This window comes from Carcharodon carcharias, chromosome 1 (genome assembly GCF_017639515.1).
Source record: "Carcharodon carcharias isolate sCarCar2 chromosome 1, sCarCar2.pri, whole genome shotgun sequence".
NCBI classification, from domain to species: Eukaryota; Metazoa; Chordata; class Chondrichthyes; order Lamniformes; family Lamnidae; genus Carcharodon; species Carcharodon carcharias.
The window spans coordinates 96364610-96388271 of record NC_054467.1 but is presented as its reverse complement, the minus strand read 5'-3'; the positions used below and the strand labels follow the sequence as shown (position 1 = coordinate 96388271).

Sequence of the window (23662 nt, the reverse complement as noted above, 5' to 3'; positions counted from 1 at the left end):
TCACATCATAGGCCACGTCACATTTTGAGTTGCATTGCGGTTTAGGTGTGTTATGTTGCATTTTGGGCTATGTTACAGTCCTTTAATGTGTGAAACATTTTGAAGAGGTGTGTGTGTGTGTATCTGTGTCAGGGCCTATGAGTGCAGGTTACAGCTGCAGGCTGTGCCACATAAGTCAGCCATGGAAGAGTTGTAAGTTTGCAGGAGGACTTGCTATGGGCCAGCAATGCCTGAGAGCAAAAGATCTATCACAGTTAAGAGCTGGTCCCCATCAGTCACACACGAGTTTTTCCATGTTAAATGGAGGTTACATTAATGATTTGGGCCTAGAATTACCTAAAGAAGAAGCATTGTTAACTTGTGCTATCTTGGGGCATGATTTACAGACAAAAAATAGAGTTTTCACAACTACACTGCAAGCGGCTTTATCACATGAAGTGGCTGAAATGGAAAAGATAATTGTGAAAAACTGGCATGTTTTAACACAAAAGATCAGAAACAAGTTAACTTAGAGAAGACGAATGAATGGCTTTTGAGAGGGCTCACAGGAGTTCAGGAAAGGTAAAGGAATCCACTAGACTGAAACAGGAAAATAATTAATTAACTTATACATAAGTTAAAGTTCCTGAAAATAGAAACAGGAGTTAGGAATATCTTAAAGGAAGGAAGCAAGGTACAGCAGTGAAGGGTTTGGGGAGAAAGTTCCAGAGCTTAGGGCCTTGCTAGCTGAAGACATGAGCTGTTCAAGAGACCAGATTTAAAGGATCACAGATATTTTGGAGGGTTGTCGAGCTGGAGGAATTTTCAGAAATAGGGAGGGGAGGGTTGAGGCGCTGGAGGAGTTTACAGAGGGAGGGGAGTGTTGTGGGGCCAGATGGGATTACAGAAATAGTGAGGGGCAAGATCATGGATTTTGTTTTTATTCATTCATGGGGTGTGGGTGTCACTGGCTAGGCCAGCATTTAATACCCATTCTTAGTTGCCCTTGAGAAGGTTGTGGTGAGCTGCCTTCTTGAACCGCTGCAGTCCATGTGGTGTATGTACATCCACAGTGCTGTTAGGAAGGGAGTTCCAGGATTTTCACCCAGCGACAGCAAAGGAATGGTGATATATTTTCAATCAGGATGGTGAGTGGCTTGGAGGGGAACTTCCAGGTGGTGGTGTTCCCATGTATCTGCTGCCTTTGTCCTTCTAGATGATAGTGGTCGTGGGTTTGCAAGGTGCTGTCTAAGGAGCCTTGGTGAATTCCTGTCGTGCATCTTCTAGACGATACACACTGATGCCACTGTGCATCGGTGGTGGAGAGAATGAATGTTTATGGAAGGTGTGCCAATCAAGCAGGCTGCTTTGTCCTGGATGTTGTCAAGTTTATTGAGTGCTGTTGGAGCTGCACTCATCCAGGCAAGTGGAGAGTATTCCACCACACTCCTGACGTGTGCCTTGTAGATGGTGGACAGGCTTTGGGGAGTCAGGAAGTGAGTTACTTGTCGCAGGATTCCTGGCTTCTGACCTGCTCTTGTGGCCACAGTATTTATATGGCTAGTCCAGTTCAGTTTCTGGTCAATGGTAAAGCCTAGGATGCTGATAATCGGGGATTCAGTGATGATAATGCCATTGAATGTCAAGGGGTAATGGTTAGATTCTTTCTTTTTGGAGATGGTCATTGCCTGATACTTATGTGGTGCGAATCTTACTTGCCACTTGTCAGCCCAAGCCTTGATATTGTCCAGGTCTTGCTGCATCTGGACATGGACTGCTTCAGTATCTGAGGAGCTGCAGATGTGCTGAACGTTGTGCAATCATCAGTGAAGATCCCCGCTTCTGACCTCATGATGGAAGGAAGGTCTTTGATGAAGCAGCTGAAGATGATTGGGCTGAGGACACTACCCTGAGGAACTCCTGCAGTGATGTCCTGGAGCTGTGATGACTGACCTCCAACAACAACCATCTTCCTTTGTGCTAGTTATGACTCCAACCAGCGGAGAGTTTATCCCCTCCTGATTCCCATTGACTCCAATTTTGTTAGGGCTCCTTGATGCCACACTCGGTCAAATGCTGCCTTGATGTCAAAGGCAGTCACTCTCACCTCAGTAGTTCAGCTCTTTTGTTCATGTTTGAACCAAGGCTGTAATGAGGTCAGGAGCTGAGTGGCCCTGGCGGAACCGAAACTGAGCACCAGTGAGCAGGTTATTTCTAAGCAAGTGCCACTTGATAGCACTGTTGATGACCCCTTCCATCACTTTACTGATGATTGAGAGTAGACTGATGAGATAGCAATTGGCTGGGTTGGTTTTGTCCTGCGCTTTTTTTGGGGACTGACCTGGACTATTTTCCATATTGCTGGTTAGGTGCCTGTGTTGTAACTGCACTGGAACAACTTGGCCAGAGGCGTGGCGAATCTTGGAGCACAAGTCTTCACTGTTATTGCTGGAATATTGTCAGGGCCCATAGCCTTTTCAATATCCAGTACCTTCAGCCGTTTCTTGATATCACGTGGAGGTAATTGAATTGGCTGAAGACTAGCATCTGTGATGCTGGGAACCTCCGGAGGAGGCCAAGATGGATAAACCATTCTGGCTGAAGATTGTTGCAAATGTTTCAGCCTTATCTTTTGCACTGATGTGCTGGGCTTCCCCATCATTGAGGATGATGATATTTGTGGAGTCTCTTCCTCCAATGAGTTGTTTAAGTGTCCACCACCATTCATGACTAGTTGTAGCAGGACTGCGGATCCTTTGGTTGTGGGATCGCTTAGCTCTGTCTATCACTTGCTGCTTATGCTGTTTAGCATGCAAGTAGACCTGAATTATAGCTTCACTAGGTTGACACCCCATTTTAGGTATGCCTGGCGCTGCTCCTGGCATGGCCTCCTGCAGTCTTCATTGAACCAGGGTTGATCCCCTGCCTTGATGGTAATGGTAGAGTGGATACGCTGGGCCATGAGGTCATAATTGTGGCTGAGTACAACAAGCACCTCATTGAGTTACTAGACCTGATAGAAGAATTTAGCACAGTGGTAGTGCCATACAACACGATGGAGGGTATTCTCAATGTTTCTCAATGAGACTTTGTCTCCACAAGGACTGTACGACCGTCACTCCTACCAAATCATGGACAGATGCATCTGCGGCAGGCACATTGATGAGGATGAGGTCAAGTATGTTTTTCCCCCTTGTTGGTTTCTTCACCACCTGTCGCACTCCCAGTCTTGCAGTTATGTCCTTTTGGACTCAGTCAGCTCGGTCAGTAGTTGTGCTACCGAGCCAGTCTTGGTGATGGACATTGAAGCCCCCCACCCAGAGTACATTCTGTGCCCTCGCCACCCTCAGTGCTTCCTCCAAGTGGTGTTCAACATGAAGGAGTACTGATTAATTAGCTGAGGGGTGAGGGAGGACGATACGTGGTAATCAAGAGGAAGTGTCTTTGCCAATGTTTGACTGGATGCCATGAGACTTCATGGGGTCCGGAGATAATGTTGAGGACTCCCAGGGCAACTATCCCCCCGACTGTATACCAGGGATGGTGATGGTGTTATCTAGGACATTATCTGTAAGACACGATTCCAAGTGTATGATTATGTCAGGCTATTGCTTGACTAGTCTGTGGGACAGCTCTCCAGATTGTTAGCGAGGAGGCCTTTGCAGGGTCGACAGGGCTAAGTTTGTCATTGTTGTTTCCAGTGCCTAAGTCAACGCCAAGTAGCACATCTAGTTGAATTTCTTATAGACTTTGCAATGGTTTGATAGAACTGAGTGGCTTCCCAGGGGGCAGATGAGAATCAACCAAAAAACAGGAAAGGACGGCAGATTTCCTTCTATAAAGGGCATTAGTGACCCAGATGGGTAATTCTTACAACAATCAACAATAGTTGCATGGTCATCATGAGATTTTTTTAATTGCAGATTTTTGTTAAATTCAAATTCCACCATCTGCCATGGTGGGATTCAAACAAGATTACAGCTACACAATTATAACAGTTCCCAAATTTCTAGTTAACCAGACTCCCAACTACACACTTCCCTTAAGGCTATGGTCCAAATAGATTCCAAATTTAAAAAGTCATCCAGTAATTTTACCACAAGCACCCACTGGACAATGGACTTCCAAAAGCTTTTAACACAACTTTGGTTACTGGAACAGCAAATTTTCTCAGGGTGACTGGAGGCTTTTTTCCCCCAAATCTGTTTCACATGGTCACCTTTCCAGATCTCACACAGCCACACCTCACACAGCCTTCCATCCTTCTTTAAATATATTTCTCCCTTTTTGATCTGTAAGTCCCATTGTTTCAATTTGTCTTCAGAAGTTACTTTCTCCCAGAATATAAAAAATCTTTCATGTTATCATTATGGCAGCACTTTTGGGAAAACTCAATAACCTTGCTTTATTTATCTTGCCAGTTTTAAACATTTCCCATGTCCTTTTGAAAATCAAACACTTCTCTACTTATCTAAAAATACAAATTTCACACCGTATCAACTGACCTCACCCTAGCTCGACTCATTTCCATTTCAAATGCCTGTTTTACACCTCACTTCTTTGATAATGTAAACCTTGCAATCTAACCATCTCTAGTGTAATTAACCACATACATAGAACCATTCACACCAACACACACATAAAATTGCTTTAAAATATCCCACATAACATTTGGAAAAAAATATGACAATTCCTTGACACTTGCAAAGTGAGTGCAGCAATTTAGCATGAGTCTCAGTTTGAGGCATAAGGTGAGGAGGAGCACTATAGAAGGGAGAGAGCTGCAGCCATTGGGAGTGGGATTATGGCACCCAGAGGGACACAAGGAGAACCAAGCTGGAACGGGGTGCAGACGAGGAGAGTGGAGAGGAGAATGCAACTAGTCTCATATGCATAAAAGATGCTACCCACCAGAGAAGGTCTATAGTTAGAGGCTCTGTTTCCATGTTGGAGCAGCAATGTCACCGAAGACTGTGGTCACTGAGCTGTGTCCTATGATGGAGGAGGATCTGAGCACAAAAGGAATTGGTGGGAACCTATTGCCTGTGGTACTGAATTTATATGCCTCAGGATCATTCCAGGGATCTTCTTGAGACATCTGTGGGATTTCGCAGCCTGTAGCAGTTCATTGCTGCATCAAGATGGTCACAAATGCAATGTTCAAGAGGCCAGCCAATATTTGCGCTTTTGCACCAATCTGGGCAGTCAGGCTGAGATGACCAGAGGATTTTGGGCCAATGCTGGATTCCCCTTGACTAGATGCATGTGGTCTTTAAGTCTCTCATGGGTCAGGCAGCAGCCTTCACTAACACGCTGAATGTGAAAATAGTTTGCATCCATCGCAAACATTTCCTTCAAGTCTGTGCAAGGTTCCCGGGAAGCTGTCACGATGCCTTCAGTCTAAGGTGCCCAAGCTTTTCAGGCCCATCACGAGCCTTCAAGGACAGATACAGGCTATGAATGAGAAAGAGCTCCTTACGCCTGTTCAGAGTCCCAGCACAAATACAGACGAGACATACAATAACTGCCACACAACAACTTGAGTGACCTTGAGCATGCCATAGGACTTCTGAAAATGCAGTTCAATTGTTTTGATGGATCTGGTGGAGCCCTTCATAATGCTCCATCAAGGGTCTCACATAACATGATTATGTGCTGTGCTCTGCACACTCTGGTGCTACAGAGGGGAGAATTTTAGATAAGGATCACGTCCTACAGCACGATGCCTCCTCCGAGGATAAAGATTTAGAGGGGGCTGCTGACCAGGTATATGATGGCGATGCACTCAATGTACTGTAGGCAAGGCACAATGAAATGCTCAGAAGGAAGATTCACGAGTCACTACTACAGACATATTTTTAATGAGCCTTCCATGTGAACAAATATATCTTCTACCTTATTTAGCCCTGTTGTCCTTTCCTTGAAAAACCTTGGCATCTCATGGGACCTGTCAGCACATCAGGCCATTGCATGGATAATGTATTAACCTTATGTGGCATGGGACCTTTCCATCACATTCTTTGCAAGACCAATCAAACTCTTAATGACCCAGTGGTGCTGAAATGAGTTAAGGATTCATTTTGTGGTGCAATATATCAGGTTTCATTAATCATAATTAAACAAGGTAACATCAAAGTACACACTATCACCCAGTGAAACCCAAGTGCAAATAGATGGACATTTTCGCATGGTTGTGGGTGCTCCAATATGGTACTTTCCCTGCACAGTCAGCTGAGGCGGAGGCTGGCTGCTTACCTTTCTGCTCCATGGGTTTAGACAAGCGTGGCACCTGTGCAGGAGTGGCCTCTATTTTCATGAGCATTGGTGCCACCATCATTGGGGATGAGGGCTCACTATCCATGCCAGGAGTACCTTGGGAGAAGCCCCCAAATGCTGCAGACAGATGCTCCACCACCATTTCAGGCCACACTTGTCCCTCTTTGCTCACATGAGGAACCTGAGCACCTGATGATGACTCCAGGCATCTCTTCCCCCTCTTGCCCAGCCATTGCTCCACAAAGCTCATGGAGGAGGCAGGCATCAGTGTGTGATATGCTGAATGTGATTCTCCATGACAATCGCCACTTGAGGATGCCAAGCGTGCATATGCCAGAGTCATATCTGCATTCATTTCCTGGATGGATTCCTCCACTGTTCGTGCATAGGTACATAAAGCCTGTGGAAACTCAGTCAGATGTTCAGACACCTCATACTGCAGCTGCAACATGTGCCAATTTGTTGTTGACTGCAGAGACATGTCATCAGCCTGAAGCTGAGCACCACCATACCCTCCCACAGTTCTCTCAGTGTAATTGGATGCAGCTGCCACTGCCTCAGTCAGCTGCTTGGGTGCATTGGTGTTGTGCTCAATAGATTGTGCTATGTTGCGACATGCATGGGACTGCACCCTGACATGACAGTATCTGCACTGGTGGAGGATGCACATGAATGATGTGATGCTGCACTCTCTTGTGGTCTCTTTCACCTCCTCAGATGTGGAAAGCTGTCCCACAGGCTCATTGGCTGTCTCTTCTTCAATTGTCTCTCACAGGTTAAATAGAAGAGAGGGCACTGCACATTGCAACATGCCATCTGGAGATCCATGTGACCAGTGATGGCCACATGAGCCCCATGCTTATTGCTCATCAGAGGGTATATTGCATTCATCCATTAGGGCACTGAGTGTTTGATGGCTCCACACATATTTCACTGTCAGTGACGGGCTTCCTAGCTCCATAGCCTCCTCTTCCATTGGCATCAGGACTGCAGGACAGTAAGATATGGCATGCTGCCTCCAGTTCTCCTCCTCTTACAGCATTTGGACTTAAATGTGGGAGGCATGATTGGGAAGTTTGCAGATGACACAAAAATTGGCCACGTAGTCGATAGTGAAGAGGATGGCTGTTGTCTCCAGAATGATATCAATGGTTGGTTGAATGGGCAGAAAAGTTGCAAATGGAATTCAATCCAGAGAAGTGTGAGATAAAGCATTTGGGGAGAGCAAACAAAGCTATGGAATACTCAATAAATGGGAGGATATTGAGGGGGTTGAAGAAATGAGAGACATTGGAGTGCATGCCCACAGGTCCCTGAAGGTGGCAGGGTAGGTGGATAAGGTGGTAAAGAAAGTATAAGGAATGTTTTCCTTTGTTGGATGAGATATTGATTACAAAAGCAGGGATGTAATGCTGGAACAGTATAAAATGCTGGTTAGGCCACAGATGGAATTTTGTGTACTGTTCTGGTCACCACATTACAGGAAGGACATAATTGCTCTGGAAAGAGTACACAGGATATTTACAAGAATGTTGCCAGGGCTTGAAAATTGCAGTTATGAGGAAAGATTGGATAGGCTAGGGCTGTTTGCCTTAGAATAGACGAGGCTGAGGGGTGACCTAATTGAGGTGTACAAAATTGAGGGGCCTAGCTAGGGTAGACAGGAAAGACTTGTTTCCCTTGGTTTACGGGTCAATTACCAGAGGGCATAGATTTAAGGTGATTTGTAGAAGGATTAGAGGGGACATGAGGAAAATCTTTTTCACCCTGAGGGTAGTGGGTGTCAGGAATTCACTGCCTAAATTGGTGGTTGAGGCTGAAACGCTCCTCATTTAAAAGGTACCTGGATCTGCAACTGAAGTGCTGTAACCTGCAAGGCTATGGACCAGGTACTGGAAAGTGGCATTAAAAATGATTGGCTAGTTTCTTTTTTTATGGCCGACGCAGACACAATGGACGTTCAGACCTCTTTCTGTGCTGTAACTTTTCTATGATTCTAGCATTGTGAGTTTTCTAATATGCACTAAGTTAACTTTGGCATTTGCCCATTAGACATACACCACACCTATGCTGCAGCCTCACTGTCCATCATGTTGCCACAGTGATGCCTACTATGTGCACCCATTCAGTACTGGCAGTGCAGGTGTCAACTCTGACCAGTGACCTTCACAGGGAGGTATTCATGCATCTGACAGTCGATGCTGCTTCCTGGACATTGATGCTAACAGGAAGTGGCAGTGGTAGCTGATCGGATGGTCTCAAGCTTACTGGTAAAGAAGTCCGTGAGCTCTTCTCTTTGATTTGTGGAGGCAAGGAGGTGCTTAAGTTGAAAAGGAGAAAAGAAGCTGGGAGATATCTTTGTAATCCAGGATGGTCCTTGGATAATATGCAGTTTTAGCAGACAGGATTATTATTAGATCTGTGGATACAAGACAGTTCAGAACAGCCAAATATAGGCATTTGTGCTTTCCTAGACACAGACCGTAAATTCCCAAATGATTCTTTGGCAAGGAGACAAGCTGAAGGGTTTATAGAAGAACTCATGGGGGGAGGGGTCTTTTATTAATGTTCCTTTACAAGGTTTATGGTTCATTGATCCAACTGTTTTTACACATATGTTCCAATGTAGAGCTAGAACCAAAATTAAATGCAAAATAATTAGACCCTGAGTGTTATCCAGGATTGGCAACTGACAGAAAACTTCCAGAATAGATGGCAAGTTTGTTACAGAATTTAATACTACTGTTTAAATTGATTTGTACTGGTGACTGGAATAATTACATTGGGCCTTAACACAACATGACCCATTATTTAAAGCAGCCTATAACATGACTTGACCTAAAACACTACATGGTGGGAAACATGGCATAACCTACAACGTGACGTGTCCTAAAACACGATGTGACGGGAAATGTGACACTGTCTACAATGTAACACTATCTCAAAGCAGCCAGAAATAGAACACAGAACACTATAATGTGATTCAGGACCAATAAAGCATCTATAAAGTTTTGGGATGGGATGGAGAGGGGAGCTTTGTAAATCAGCCAGAGATACAGCTCTTGAACATTATCTGGAATCCCCAGCTGGAAACTGTGCATGTCTGGATATTGCCCAAGGTCGAGATCTGGTTTGATTTGATGCTATCTTTCATGCTTAAAAAGACATTGTCTAACCTCACACGTGTCAAACCACCACTGTGTTAGATATGGGAGGATTGCCAGTTTCACCATATGTTAATATGTCATTGTCTGGAACAGAAAATTGTGAGGAAAAGAAACATATGAAACCAAAATACAATTTGGAATATTGAGACTGAAATGACGAACAGAATTGAGACTGATCCAGGAGCTGCCCCATGCATTCATGAGGCAGAAATTGAAGACTTTAAAGTTTTGCCGAATCTACACTGAACCTCCCAGAACATTCATTACGCTTAGTTTAAGGTCCAGGTTGGCCCACTCAGACCTTAGATAATGATTTTTAAGAGTTCTTAAGAAGGCTCTACAATCAAAACGTTAATGTGTCTTTTAAATTTTAAGATATTGGCAGACATGCTGTGCAAGTCCAGCATTTTAAATTTGCGTATTTTTCCAGTTTACAGTTTAAGAATAAAAACAAAAAACTGCGGATGCTGGAAATCCAAAACAAAAACAGAATTACCTGGAAAAACTCAGCAGGTCTGGCAGCATCGGCGGAGAAGAAAACAGTTGACGTTTCGAGTCCTCATGACCCTTCAACAGAACTGATTTTTCTTTACAAGGAGAGGGGTGAAATATAAGGTAGTTTAAGGTGGGGGGAGGGGGGGCAGGGGGAGAGAAGTGGAGGGGGGGTGTTGTTGTAGGGACAAGCAAGCAGTGATAGGAGCAGATCATCAAAAGATGTCACAGACAGAAGAACAAAAGAACACAGGTGTTGAAGTTGGTGATATTATCTAAACGAATGTGCTAATTAGGAATGGATGGTAGGGCACTCAAGGTATAGCTCTAGTGGGGGTGGGGGGCATAAAAGATTTAAAAATAATGGAAATAGGTTGGAAAAGAAAAATCTATATAAATTATTGGAAAAAAACAAAAGGAAGGGGAAAGGAACAGAAAGGGGGTGGGGATGGAGGAGGGAGCTCAAGACCTAAAGTTGTTGAATTCAGTATTCAGTCCGGAAGGCTGTAAAGTGCCTAGTCGGAAGATGAAGTGCTGTTCCTCCAGTTTGCGTTGGGCTTCACTGGAACAATGCAGCAGGCCAAGGACAGACATGTGGGCAAGAGAGCAGGGTGGAGTGTTAAAATGGCAAGCGACAGGGAGGTTTGGGTCATTCTTGAGGACAGACCGCAGGTGTTCTGCAAAGCAGCGCCCAGTTTACATTTTGTCTCTCCAATGTAGAGGAGACCGCATTGGGAGCAACGAATACAGTAGACTAAGTTGGGGGAAATGCTGCTTCACTTGAATGGAGTGTTTGGGCCCTTGGATGGCGAGGAGAGAGGAAGTGAAGGGGCAGGTGTTACCTCTTTTGCGTGGGCATGGGGAGGTGCCATAGGTGGGGGTTGAGGAGTAGGGGGTGATGGAGGAGTGGACCAGGGTGTCCCGGAGGGAATGATCCCTACGGAATGCCGATGGGGGGTGAAGGGAAGATGTGTTTGGCGGTGGCATCATGCTGGAGTTGGCGGAAATGGCGGAGGATGATCCTTTGAATGCGGAGGCTGGTCGGGTGATAAGTGAGGACAAGGGGGACCCTATCATTGTTTCTGGGAGGGAGGAGAAGGCGTGAGGGCAGATGCGTGGGAGATGGGCCGGACATGGTTGAGGGCCCTGTCAACGACCGTGGGTGGAAAACCTCAGTTAATGAAGAAGCAGGACATGTCAGAGGAACTGTTTTTGAAGGTAGCATCATCAGAACGGATGCGACGGAGGCGAAGGAACTGAGAGAACGGGATGGAGACCTTACAGGAAGCGGGGTGTGAGGAGCTGTAGTCGAGGTAGCTGTGGGAGTCGGTAGGCTTGTAATGGATATTGGTGGACAGTCTATCACCAGAGATTGAGACAGAGAGGTCAAGGAAGGGAAGGGAAGTGTCAGAGATGGACCACGTGAAAATGATGGAGGGGTGGAGATTGGAAGCAAAATTAATAAATTTTTCCAAGTCCTGATGAGAGCATGAAGCAGCACCGAAGTAATCATCGATGAACTGGAGAAAGAGTTGTGGAAGGGGTCCGGAGTAGGACTGGAACAAGGAATGTTCCACATACCCCATAAAGAGACAGGCATAGCTGGGGCCCATGCGGGTACCCATAGCCACACCCTTTATTTGGAGGAAGTGAGAGGAGTTGAAGGAGAAATTGTTCAGAGTGAGAACAAGTTCAGCCAGACGGAGGAGAGTAGTGGTGGATGGGGATTGTTCGGGCCTCTGTTCGAGGAAGAAGCTAAGGGCCCTCAGACTATCCTGGTGGGGGATGGAGGTGTAGAGGGATTGGACGTCCATGGTGAAGAGGAAGCGGTTGGGGCCAGGGAACTGGAAATTGTTGATGTAACGTAAGGTGTCAGAGGAATCACGGATGTAGGTGGGAAGGGACTGGACAAGGGGAGAGAGAAGGGAGCCAAGATAACAAGAAATGAGTTCCGTGGGGCAGGAGCAAGCTGACACGATCGGTCTACTGGGACAGTTCTGTTTGTGGATTTTGGGTCGCAGGTAGAAGCAGGCCATCCGAGGTTGGGCGACTTTCAGGTTGGAAGCTGTGAGAGGAAGATCCCCAGAGGAAATGAGGTCAGTGACAGTCATGGAAACAATGGCTTCATGTTCAGTGGTGGGGTCATGGTCCAGGGAGAGGTAGGAGGAAGTGTCTGCGAGTTGACGCTCAGCCTCCGCGAGGTAGAGGTCAGTGCGCCAGACAACAACAGCACCACCCTTGTCAGCGAGTTTGATGACAATATCAGTGTTGGACCTGAGAGAACGGAGTGCAGTAAGTTCAGAGAGAGAGAGATTAGAATGGGTGAGAGGAGCAGAGAAATTGAGACGACTAATGTCGGGCCGACAGTTCTCAATGAAAAGATCAAGAGAAGGTAAGAACAAGTTCTGAACTTGTTGTCACTCTGAACAATTTCTCCTTCAACTCCTCTCACTTCCTCCAAATAAAAGGTGTGGCTATGGGTACCTGCATGGGCCCCAGCTATGCCTGTCTCTTTATGGGGTATGTGGAACATTTCTTGTTCCAGTCCTACTCCGGCCCCCTTCCACAACTCTTTCTCCGGTACATCGATGATTACTTCGGTGCTGCTTCATGCTCTCGTCGGGACTTGGAAAAATTTATTAATTTTGCTTCCAATCTCCACCCCTCCATCATTTTCACATGGTCCATCTCTGACACTTCCCTTCCCTTCCTTGAACTCTTTGTCTCAATCTCTGATGATAGACTGTCCACCAATATCCATTACAAGCCTACCGACTCCCACAGCTACCTCGACTACAGCTCCTCACACCCCGCTTCCTGTAAGGACTCCATCCCATTCTCTCAGTTCCTTCGCCTCCGTCGCATCTGTTCTGATGATGCTACCTTCAAAAACAGTTCCTCTGACACGTCCTCCTTCTTCCTTAACCGAGGTTTCCACCCACGGTCGTTGACAGGGCCCTCAACTGTGTCCGGCCCATCTCCCGCGCATCCGCCCTCATGCCTTCTCCTCCCTCCCAGAAACATGATAGGGTCCCCCTTGTCCTCACTTATCACCCGACCAGCCTCCGCATTCAAAGGATCATCCGCTGCCATTTCCGCCAACTCCAGCATGATGCCACCACCAAACACATCTTCCCTTCACCCCCCCATCGGCATTCCGTAGGGATCATTCCCTCCGGGACACCCTGGTCCACTCTTCCATCACCCCCTACTCCCCAACCCCCACCTATGGCACCACCCCATGCCCACGCAAAAGATGTAACACCTGCCCCTTCACTTCCTCTCTCCTCACCGTCCGAGGGCCCAAACACTCCTTTCAAGTGAAGCAGCATTTCACTGGCATTTCTCCCAACTTAGTCTACTGTATTCGTTGCTCCCAATGCGGTCTCCTCTACATTGGAGAGACAAAACGTAAACTGGGCGACCGCTTTGCAGAACACCTGCAGTCTGTCCGCAAGAATGACCCAAACCTCCCTGTCGCTTGCCATTTTAACACTCCACCCTGCTCTCTTGCCCACATGTCTGTCCTTGGCCTGCTGCATTGTTCCAGTGAAGCCCAACGCAAGCTGGAGGAACAGCACCTCATCTTCCGACTAGGCACTTTACAGCCTTCCGGACTGAATATTGAATTCAACAACTTTGGGTCTTGAGCTCCCTCCTCCATCCCCACCCCCTTTCTGTTTCTTACCCCTTCCTTTTGTTTTTTTCCAATAATTTATATAGATTTTTCTTTTCCCACCTATTTCCATTATTTTTAAATCTTTTATGCCCCCCACCCCCACTAGAGTTATACCTTGAGTGCCCTACCATCCATTCTTAATTAGCACATTCGTTTAGATAATGTCACCAACTTCAACACCTCTGTGTTCTTTTGTCTGTGACATCATTTGATGATCTCCTCCTATCACTGCTTGCTTGTCCCTACAACACCCCCCCATCCACTTCTCTCTCCCCCCAACCCCCCACCCTCCCCCCACCTTAAACCAGCTTATATTTCACCCCTCTCCTTGTAAAGAAAAATCAGTTCTGTTGAAGGGTTATGAGGACTCGAAACGTCAACTCTTTTCTTCTGCCAGACCTGCTGAGTTTTTCCAGGTAATTCTGTTTTTGTATTACAGTTTAAAAATTATGTGTTGTTCTTTTGGCAGTGCAATCTCCAAGTGTTTTCACAAGGAATTAATGGTTATTAGGTGAATATTGTATTCTAGCATCTATGTTTCAATGAAGGATACATCATCCAGATTTCTCCATTTCCTTCTCTTTGTAGGTTTTTCTGAACATTGTTCACAAAAATACGTATTAAAGTTTTTTGTGCACATATGGTAACATCTGAGTATTTGAATTAAATATCCAACGCTCTGAAAACTGCTTCAGTTTAGAAAATGCCCAGCATATTCGACAGAAGACCCAAGTACTTTTAAACCTGCCTTGTTGCTAAACTAAAATTATACTCCAGGTGGAGTCAACCTCAAGATGAACTCCTTTGCAACGACTTAAAAGTGACAACCTTTAAGTTTTTAATTATGACAGCATTTTAAAGGAGAACGTACAAGGTCTGGTAAAATGGGACATTGGAGACATCCAGGTTTTTGCGGACAGTATGTGAAAGCTAGTAACAAGCTATGTTGAGAAAATATTATCCAATCATGCTCACTGACAAACATGAGGACTGTATCTATGCAACAGCAAATATTCCTTTTAAATGACATTAACAGGATGCATATTGATTGTTTACTTGATTAGGTTTCAGTGTACACAACTCCTGTTTAAGCAGTGATGACAAAACAACTTGTTCATTCCTTTCACATGCTTTTTATTGCATTACAATATACCATATGGACACAAAATGGCAATAGGCAGTGCATCTGTGCGTAATAATACGATGGTCAATTATTGACATTTTGATTCTCCTTTTCATTTTCTTCTGTTATTTGAGGAAGGAAAGGTCCTACATTGAACAGTAAAGACTCACTAGTAGCACTGCAAATAATAGCTCTTTCAACAAATGGTCCTGAAAAAGAAAAAAAGTAGAAAACATCTGCTAGCTTAAACTGTTTATGCAAAAAATAGAACAGAAAAACTAACAATTGCCTAAATACAAAACTAAACCCAGGATGTACAAAAAGATAAAATTGCAAATTTACAATGATTATATTTTCTAAATTACTCAATTCAAAGGACTTAGTAGGAAGAATAATCTTTAAAGTAGTCGGATTTACTGCAAGTTAACTCACATCTTTCTTTGTGGTATACTTTTTTGTTCAATTGAGTTATTTGATCATTGGTAATTAAAAAACGAATAATGGAATTCTGGAAGTCTGTTCTCTTTAAGCATGTTTTTTCTTGAATTATGTGGTCTATTTTCCTTTTGACCTGTAAACTTGTCGCTTTTCTCTGCCATATTATGTTAACATCTCACATCTGTATGTATTTGCCCACTTTCTTCGTACCAAATTCCTATGTCCATGATTAAAATGGAAATTTCCTGTGTAAACCTGTCATGGTTATGGCCACCCCTCACTTCAAACATTACCACTGAATGGGATACAAATAAACCCGATATTGTCTGAATGCAATACCCATAGATGTATGTCAGCAGGTTGCTGGATAGCAGTCTGGAGCAAAAACTCATCAATTCTCCTCTCCCTATTACATCATTTCTACTACCAGTACTGCTAATTCAGCACACACCAGGGAGCAAACAAGGAGCTTTCTGGCTCTTAGTTGCCATAACTGGGGAGCCATGATTTTAATTTTTTAAAAAATTACACACATACAGCAAAAACATTTTGAAGCTCCCAATTGTCTCCCTGATCTGTGCTGAATTAGGTGTGGCAGTAGAAATTATATAATTGGAATAAATGTTAGAATAGGGAGAGGAAAATTGATGAATTTTTGTTGTACTGAGTGTTCCCATGTCACAATAGCCCTCACTAATCTGCTTTGATGCATATTAAGTGCAAATATTGAAAATTACCTGAATGTATTTCCCCATCCCACTCTAGACCTTGAGCACAAAAATCAAGCCTGACATTCCAGTTCTGAGGGAGTGCTGCACCGTCAGAGGTACTGTCTTTCGGATGCGATGTTAAACCAAGCCCCGTCTGCCCTCAGATGGATGTAAAAGATCCACAACAGTAGAACAACAACAGGAAAGTTATCCCCTGGTATCTTGACCAATATATCCCTCAATCAGCATCACAAAAAAGCAGATTATCTAGTCATTATCACATTGCTGTTTGCGGGAGCTTGCTATGAACAAATTGGGTGCTACATTTCCTACATTGTAACAGTAACTTGACTTCAGAAAAGTACTGCATTGGCTGTAGGCCACTTTGAGATGTTTGGTGGTCATGAAAGGTGCCATATAAATATAAGTCCTTTTCTTTTCACTTTTGTCATCCTTGTAGTCTTACTCAAGAAAACTAGCTGTAACATATTTGGTGTGGGGCTCACCACACAAATTGGTAAGAACTGGGCTGAGATTCACTAAACTCATTCAATCAGGATCTAAATTTCTAACTAGGTTCCAACAACAGCCCTAAGAATGAAAAGTGAAATAGTATTTGTATGGTCTTAGTGCAGGTTGCATCCCTCTTCTCTCCCCCAACTTTTGATTTATCTTATCATGTGGATGATGTCTGGTTTACTTCTCCAAAAGATTCCAGATGCGTATGTTAAAAAAACAGTACACCAGTATTACTCACCAAAACTCACTGGTCTTTGTGTACAAGCATCCTTGATAATTGCGGCAACATTAGCAGCAATATGTTCCCTTGGCATATCCAGCTGAAAAACAACAGAATAGCTGACAAAAAGCTACGCAGTTGAGATCACAATACACATAACCAGAATGATCTGCAACTGACTGAATTTACTGTGCTATATCCTCTTACTGCTGAATCTGCTGGCTTATTTTATATTGTATAAATTGCCAACTTTTTCTATTCTGTTTTCGTCAAGCATTCATTTTCTTCAGTGCTTCTCCCTCGTGTTCTGTCTGCTCCATCCTAGTTTTCAAATCGCCTCCACAGCCATGATACCTACCCAACGTCAGCAACTTACTCTAAACTTAAATCCCCTGCAACATTCAAGATTTTACATACGAGAAAGGAGAAGTAGGCCATTCAGCTCCCGAAACCTGTTTCTCCATTCAATAAGATCATGGCTGATCTGTCTGTGTTTTGAGTTCCATGTTCCCTTCTATCCCCGATAACTTTTGATTCCCTTGCCTAACAAGAATCTATCTGCCTCCGCCTTAAAAATATTCAGTGACCCCACCTCCACCGCCTTCTGAGGCAGAGAGTTCCAAAGTCGCACAACCCTCAGAGAAAAAATTTCCCCTCATCTCTGTCCTATAAGGGTGACCCCTAATTTTAAAACAATGTCCGCTAGTTCTGGACTCACCCACAAGAGGAAACATACTTTCCAAGCCCACCTTGACAAGACCATTCAGAACTTATATACCTCAAGCAAGTCAGCCCTCATTCTTCTAAAACCTAGTGGAAACAAGCCCAGCCTGTCCAATGTCAGGAAGATATAATAAGTTTCATAATATTATTGTGGTTTATTATAAAGTAAGTTTATAGGCGTGAGGGTAGATGGTTCTGCCTGTGATTTAATTAAGTTAGTCAGATAGGCTGCAAACTTGAAATTATCAAAAGAAGTTGGGGTAAAAGGCATTTGAAATGCTAATGAGTAAACATGAATGAGGTCTTAGCATGTAGGACGTGAAGGAAATTTGCATTTTTAGATCATTGAAGGAGTTGTTTGGGTTTCAAAGGGGTGGTAGGAGGTTTACAACTAACAAGATTTTTAAACAGGGCAAGGTTATTATGGGCAGAAATTTCCCCCTGTCGGGGGGGAAGTTCAGGAGCGGGCATGTGCAGGCACGCCTCTGATTAGCGCCCCCAATCGGGGGCACACTGCCATTTTATGCGGGTGGGCTAATTAAGGTCCACCCAGCGTGACGTCTGCCAGGAAGTGCTATGACCTCCCTGTGCGGGCGGCGGGGATTCCCTGAGCAGAGAGTGCGCTCTTTCGCGCATGTGCATGAAAGAGCATACTCATCTTCCTGAGGTTAAGTGCTGCCTCAGGGTGACCGGCTATACATTTAAAAATGTTAAAAACAGAAAAAAAAATTTCCCTGACATGTCCCCTCATGTGACACTGTCGACATGAGTTGGGACATGTCCATCACTTTCAGTTTTCACTTTTATAAAAAAATTTATAAACATACATGAAACCTCATCCCACCCGTGGATGAAGTTTCATGCTTTTTCCAAAAGCCCGCCAAGGCTCCCGGCCTGCCCGCCAACCTTAAGGTTGGACGGGCAGGTCCACTAATTACATTAATTACTTTGTCATTGACAGGTCGGAGGGTGCACAGCTGATGTGGCTGAGCCCACGCTGACCCGAAAATTAAAATGAGGCAGGGTGACGTCGGGAGTTCCGACAACATCCCGCATCATTTTATGCGTTGGCAAGCGGGCCCCACCCCCTGCTCACCAAACAGGAAATCCTGGACTATGTTTATTTTTCCCAAAAGGTGCTGACCACATTGGCAACATGAAAGATTTTTATATTTTGGGAAAAGTAAAGTTCCAAAGACATATAGAACAATGGAATTTACAGATTAAAGAGAGACAGATGTATTTAAAGAGGAATGAAAGGTTATGTTGGGGGGTCACGTAAGATCTGAGAGGATTGTGTAAAACAGCCTTGGGGAGGCCTTCAGCCATTTTTGCAAAAGTCTGCTGTGTCCAGTAACTACATTTGGAGAAAAGCTTTGGGAATTCCACTGCTGAGTGGGTGCTGTGATAAAATTGCTAACTTGCTATTTGAATTTAAAATCTATTTTGGACTGTTGCCTTACAGTAGGTGTATAGTTGGGAGTCAGTTTAATTAGGAACTTTGGGATTTGTTATATTAAGTAGCTGTAATCTTATATATGTATTTGAAATCTTTTATTTTGTTAATAAATGTTTTAACTTAGTTTTTAAAATCTCTAAAGGCGTTAATGGATTCATTACTTCTGAATTTAGTGCCCAAATGTTCTCATAATAAGTACAAATTGCAAAAATGTTGTATTAGAGTGGCCAAGTTTCCCTTATGGATTTGGTCCACCTGACACACATCACCTGCCATGTCATATCACCAACCTGTCCTCATAAGACAACGCACTAATTTCAGGTATCAATCACATAAATCTGAACTGCCTCCAACTAATTTACATCCTTCCTTAAATAAGGAGTCCAAAACTGCACACAATAATCCCCATTACACAGGAGGTTTGGATCCCTTCTTTGTCAAAGAAATAACATATACACTTATGTTTTGTCATAATGACAGAGACAAGGAAGGAGGAGTAACATTTGGCCATCAGCTATCTACAATAATGCAATTCAGTTCTATAATATCCACTATGCTTAGCTCAGTCAAACGCTTCCCATGCTTTTTCTTCCATTTTACTATAATTCTATGTCAGTAATAGCAACTTCCATCACTGCTCATTGGTGGAAAAAAAAATTAAATGAAATATAAAAAGATATAATTCTGCTTGTGTTTGTGTAGGAAGAAGAGCATAAGCTAATACTTTATGATGTTTACTTTAGGTCATTGAAAATAATCTTGTCAGAATTCCCTTTAAAATGTAATGGTTACAAAGATTATAATAAACTTCAGATTCTTTCATTCTTTCCTCTCAGTTATTTGTATTTTTAAAAGCAGGGAAATGTAACTTGCAGGAGTTATCAGATCTAAAAGTGCAAAGAAGTTGTCTTAACGTATGTAATTAATAAAATTACTGTATCAGCCTTGATGAAAGAGGATTGGTACATTACTATGGCGGTGATTAGCTGATATACCAAGGAAATATGCACGTTTACTTTCCTGCAAAAGTGATCAGTTTTTAGGTTTACTCTCCAGTTTCAGCCACACACACTGTTTTGGCTCTGGCAGCTGGCAAAGAGTTATTCACCGATTCTGGGCCCAGTGAATTCAGTTGAAGGTCAAATTCCTTTTCATCCCAGATACCAAGCCTTAGTTATCAATTTGTTTTTTAATTTGGTCCTGATTGAGTATACTATACATCTCTTTGTCAACCACCAGTCTCCACAAGACAGTGGCAAAGGCATTGTAGTTAAAATTATAAAAGATCTTAGGGGAGGGTCTTCCGGTTGGTGAGCGGGAGCGGGGCCCGCTCGCTGAATGGGAGACCCTCCCCTAAGATCTTTTACGATTTTAACCACAATGCCTTTGCCGCGTAAAATGACACGGGATGACATCAGGCAGAACTCCCGACGTCACCCCACGTCATTTCCATTTTCAGATTGGCAGGGGCGCACATGTGCGCCCGCCGACCTGTCAACGGCCTATTGAGGCCATTATTAAACAAAATTAGATAATTGACAGGGCCCATCCAACCTTAGGGACGGCGGGCAGACTGGGAGCCCGGGCAGGCTTAAGAAAAAACATGAAACCTCATCCATTGGCAGGATGAGGTTTCATGAGGGTTTTTAAATATTTAATAAAGGTTCGAGTAAAAGCAATGGACATGTCCCAACTCATGTGACAGTGTCACATGAGGGGACATGTCAGGGAAATTTTTTAAACATTTGTCTTAAAAGTTTTAATTCCGAGGCGATCTCCCTGAGGCAGCACTTAGCCTCAGGGCGATCAGTACGCTCTTTCGTGCGCTTGCGCGAAAGACTGCACTTCCGGCTGAGAGAATCCCCCCTCCTGCCCACACAGAGAATGCATAGCGCTTCCTGGTGGACGTCAAGCTGGGCGGGCCTTAATTGGCCCACCAACGTAAAATGGTGGCGCGCCCCCAATCTGGGGCGCCGATTGGAGGCACGCCTGCTCGCGTCCACTCCTGCACTTCCCCCCACAACTGGGGGGAAATTTTTCCCTTAATTATGTCAATACAACCTTGCAAGGCTGTTAAAAATATACATAAATATTACTTCTGCTTGATGAGTTCATACAGAAACTACAATCCATCCCTGGCTTAATACCCAATCATGCACAATGCTCATGTAATTCTTATCCTGCATTTAACGTGGAGTGATTTTTACAATACTGTATAAACATATGGTGCAGTGTTAAATGTTTTATACTGTATAAATTAAATCATCTTAAATCTTACATTTGCTGATTCTAGCCTCTATTTACACACAAGACATTTACTGGTACAGTTCAAGTGCACAGATTCTGCAGGTTTCTCCAAGAGCTTAAAACGATTAAAGTACATCAAGTTGGGACCAGTGAGCAAATGCAATGCTTGATGTGCTGCTGACCTATTGGGTTTTCAGATTGCTTTCCAGTGACATCTGTAGGAGATGCATGCACGAGGATATGTGAAAACAAGTACAAACTCTGGGTGATGCCTCCAAGTGGTGAATAACCTGTCAACATTCACTCGAAACACTCATATGGAACAATGGATACTGGAGCCCTTTAGGTTTGTACTCCAGCATAAGTTACTGCCTTCACAATAGGAGAGTTGAGTTATGTAGAGAAAACTGTGTAAATATTAACATTTGGATCGAATTAATGATAAAATTATGGCCCATCACCATAGTATGTCCTAAAAGGGTTACTAAAATAATGCAGATTATTTCAAATATATACTCATACCATGTTTAATATTTAAATCTTCACAAAACTGCAATACAGAGTTGAAAATTTTGTGAATTTTTAAAAATTCATTCATTCATGGGATGTGGGCTTCGCTGGTTGGGCCAGCATTTATTGCCCATCTCTAGTTGCCCTTGAGAATATGGTGATGAGCTGCCTTCTTAAATTGCTGCAGTCCATGTGGTGTAGGTACATCCCCTGTGCTGTTAGGAAGGGAATTGCAGGATTTTGACCCAGCAACAGTGAAGAAATGACGATATATTTCCAAGTCAGGATGGTGAGTGACTTGGAGGGGAACTTCCAAGTGGTGGTGTTCCCATGTATCTGCTGCCCTTGTCATTCTAGATAGTAGTGGTCGTGGGATGGGAAGGTGCTGACGAAGCAGCCCTGGTGAATTCTTGCAGTGCATCTTGTTGATGGTACACACTGCTGCTACTGTGCGTCGGTGGTGGAGAGAGTGAATGTTTGTGGGTTTGGTGGTAATCAAGCGGACTGCTTTGTCCTGGATGGTGTCAAGCTTTGAGTGTTGTGGGAGTTGCACTCATCCAGGCAAGTGGGGAGTATTCCATCACAGTCCTGACTTGTGCCTTGTAGATGGTGGACAGGCTTTGGGGAGTCAGGAGGTGGATTACTCATCGCACGATTCCTAGCCTCTGACCTGCTCTTGTAGGCACAGTATTTATATAGCTAGTCCAGTTCAGTTTCTGGTCAATGGTAACCTTCAGGATGTTGATAGTGGGGGACTCAGTGATGGTAATGCCATCGAGCATCAAGAGCGACGGTTGGATTCTCTCCTTTTGGAGATGGCCATTGTTTGGCACTTGTGTGGCCAAATGGTTGTAATGAGGTCAGGAGCTGAGTGGCTCTGGAGGAACACAAACTGAGCATCAGTGAGCAGGTTATTGCTAAGCAAGCGCTGCTTGATACACTGTTGATGATTCCTTCCATTACTTTACTGATGATGGAGAGTAGACTGATGGGGCGGTAATTGGCCAGGTTGGATTTGTCCTGCTTTTTGTGTACAGGACATACCTGGGCAATTTTCCACATAGCTGGATAGATGCCAGTGTTGTGGCTGTACTGGAACAGCTTGGCTAGGGACGCAGCAATTTCTGGAGCAGAAGTCTTCAGTACTATTGCCGGAATATTGTCAGGGCCTATAGCTTTTGCAGTATCAAGTAACTTCAGCCGTTTCTTAATATCACTTGGAGTGAATCGAATTGGCTGAAGACTGGCATCTATGATGCTGGGGATCTCTGGAAGAGGTCAAGATGGATCACCCACTTGGCACTTCTGGCAGATGATTGTAGCAAATGCTTCAATCTTGATGATGGATAGTAGACTGATGGGGTGGTAACTAGCCGGGTTGGATTTGTCCTGCTTTTGTACACAGGACATACTTGGGCAATTTTCTACATAGCCGGGTAGTTCCGAAGATATTTACTATATGATATAGGGCGATCTGCTACTAACTATAAGATGTGCTATGAAAAGTTTCTCATATCTACACAGTGCATTTACTGCCACATTTTGGCATTTTTATATTTTATTTACTTTGTTATAGTACCAATAGAAGTCTGTTATCTGCCAATACTGAAACAGGAACAGGCACGGTTCCATCAATTTATCAACTAATATTATGGACACTGCTAACTGATATAAGTAAAAGCACTTCTTGTGTTGTATATTTTTCCATTTTCTAAATTTAGATCATTATATGATTGACATTTGCTTCCAGTTTTAACATGATCAATTGCTGCAGCACTTTGCACTATTAATAAAAGTACAATGAAACAATAAATGGTGCTACACAGGAGAACTGTAAATCTCTCATAGTATGACTTTTTTTTGTCATTTTAAGTGTGATAGTAATGTTGTGGGGCAAGCAAAATAAATACCAGATTTTTGTTCTGTATCATTTGCAAGTTGTCAAACTCCATTTATAATGACTATTACAATCACAGCAGTATGTAAGTAGATAAAACAATTTAGTAGCCACCAATTGAAATGAATTGAAATAGCAAACCCTGCTAACAAATTTTCTACTTCCTTTCCAAAAGGTAATTTAACTAACCCAAGGAAAAACAAAAAATGGTGAAAACTCAACA

At 43.7% G+C, this 23662-nt stretch overlaps 1 protein-coding gene across 2 annotated transcripts in view; it reads right to left on the bottom strand.

Moving 5' to 3' along the window:
* Window positions 1-14710: 14710 nt before the first annotated feature.
* The window catches only part of mrpl1 (mitochondrial ribosomal protein L1), a 56845-nt gene continuing 47893 nt past the window's right edge, over window positions 14711-23662 (bottom strand). For both annotated transcript variants that reach the window (XM_041201848.1, XM_041201849.1), the window contains 2 exons: window positions 16622-16703; window positions 14711-14925 (listed from right to left, as the gene is read on the bottom strand). In XM_041201848.1, coding sequence (XP_041057782.1) covers window positions 14801-14925; window positions 16622-16703 — 207 coding nt within the window. In that variant the 3' untranslated portion in view covers window positions 14711-14800. The remainder of the gene's footprint in view (window positions 14926-16621; window positions 16704-23662) is intronic.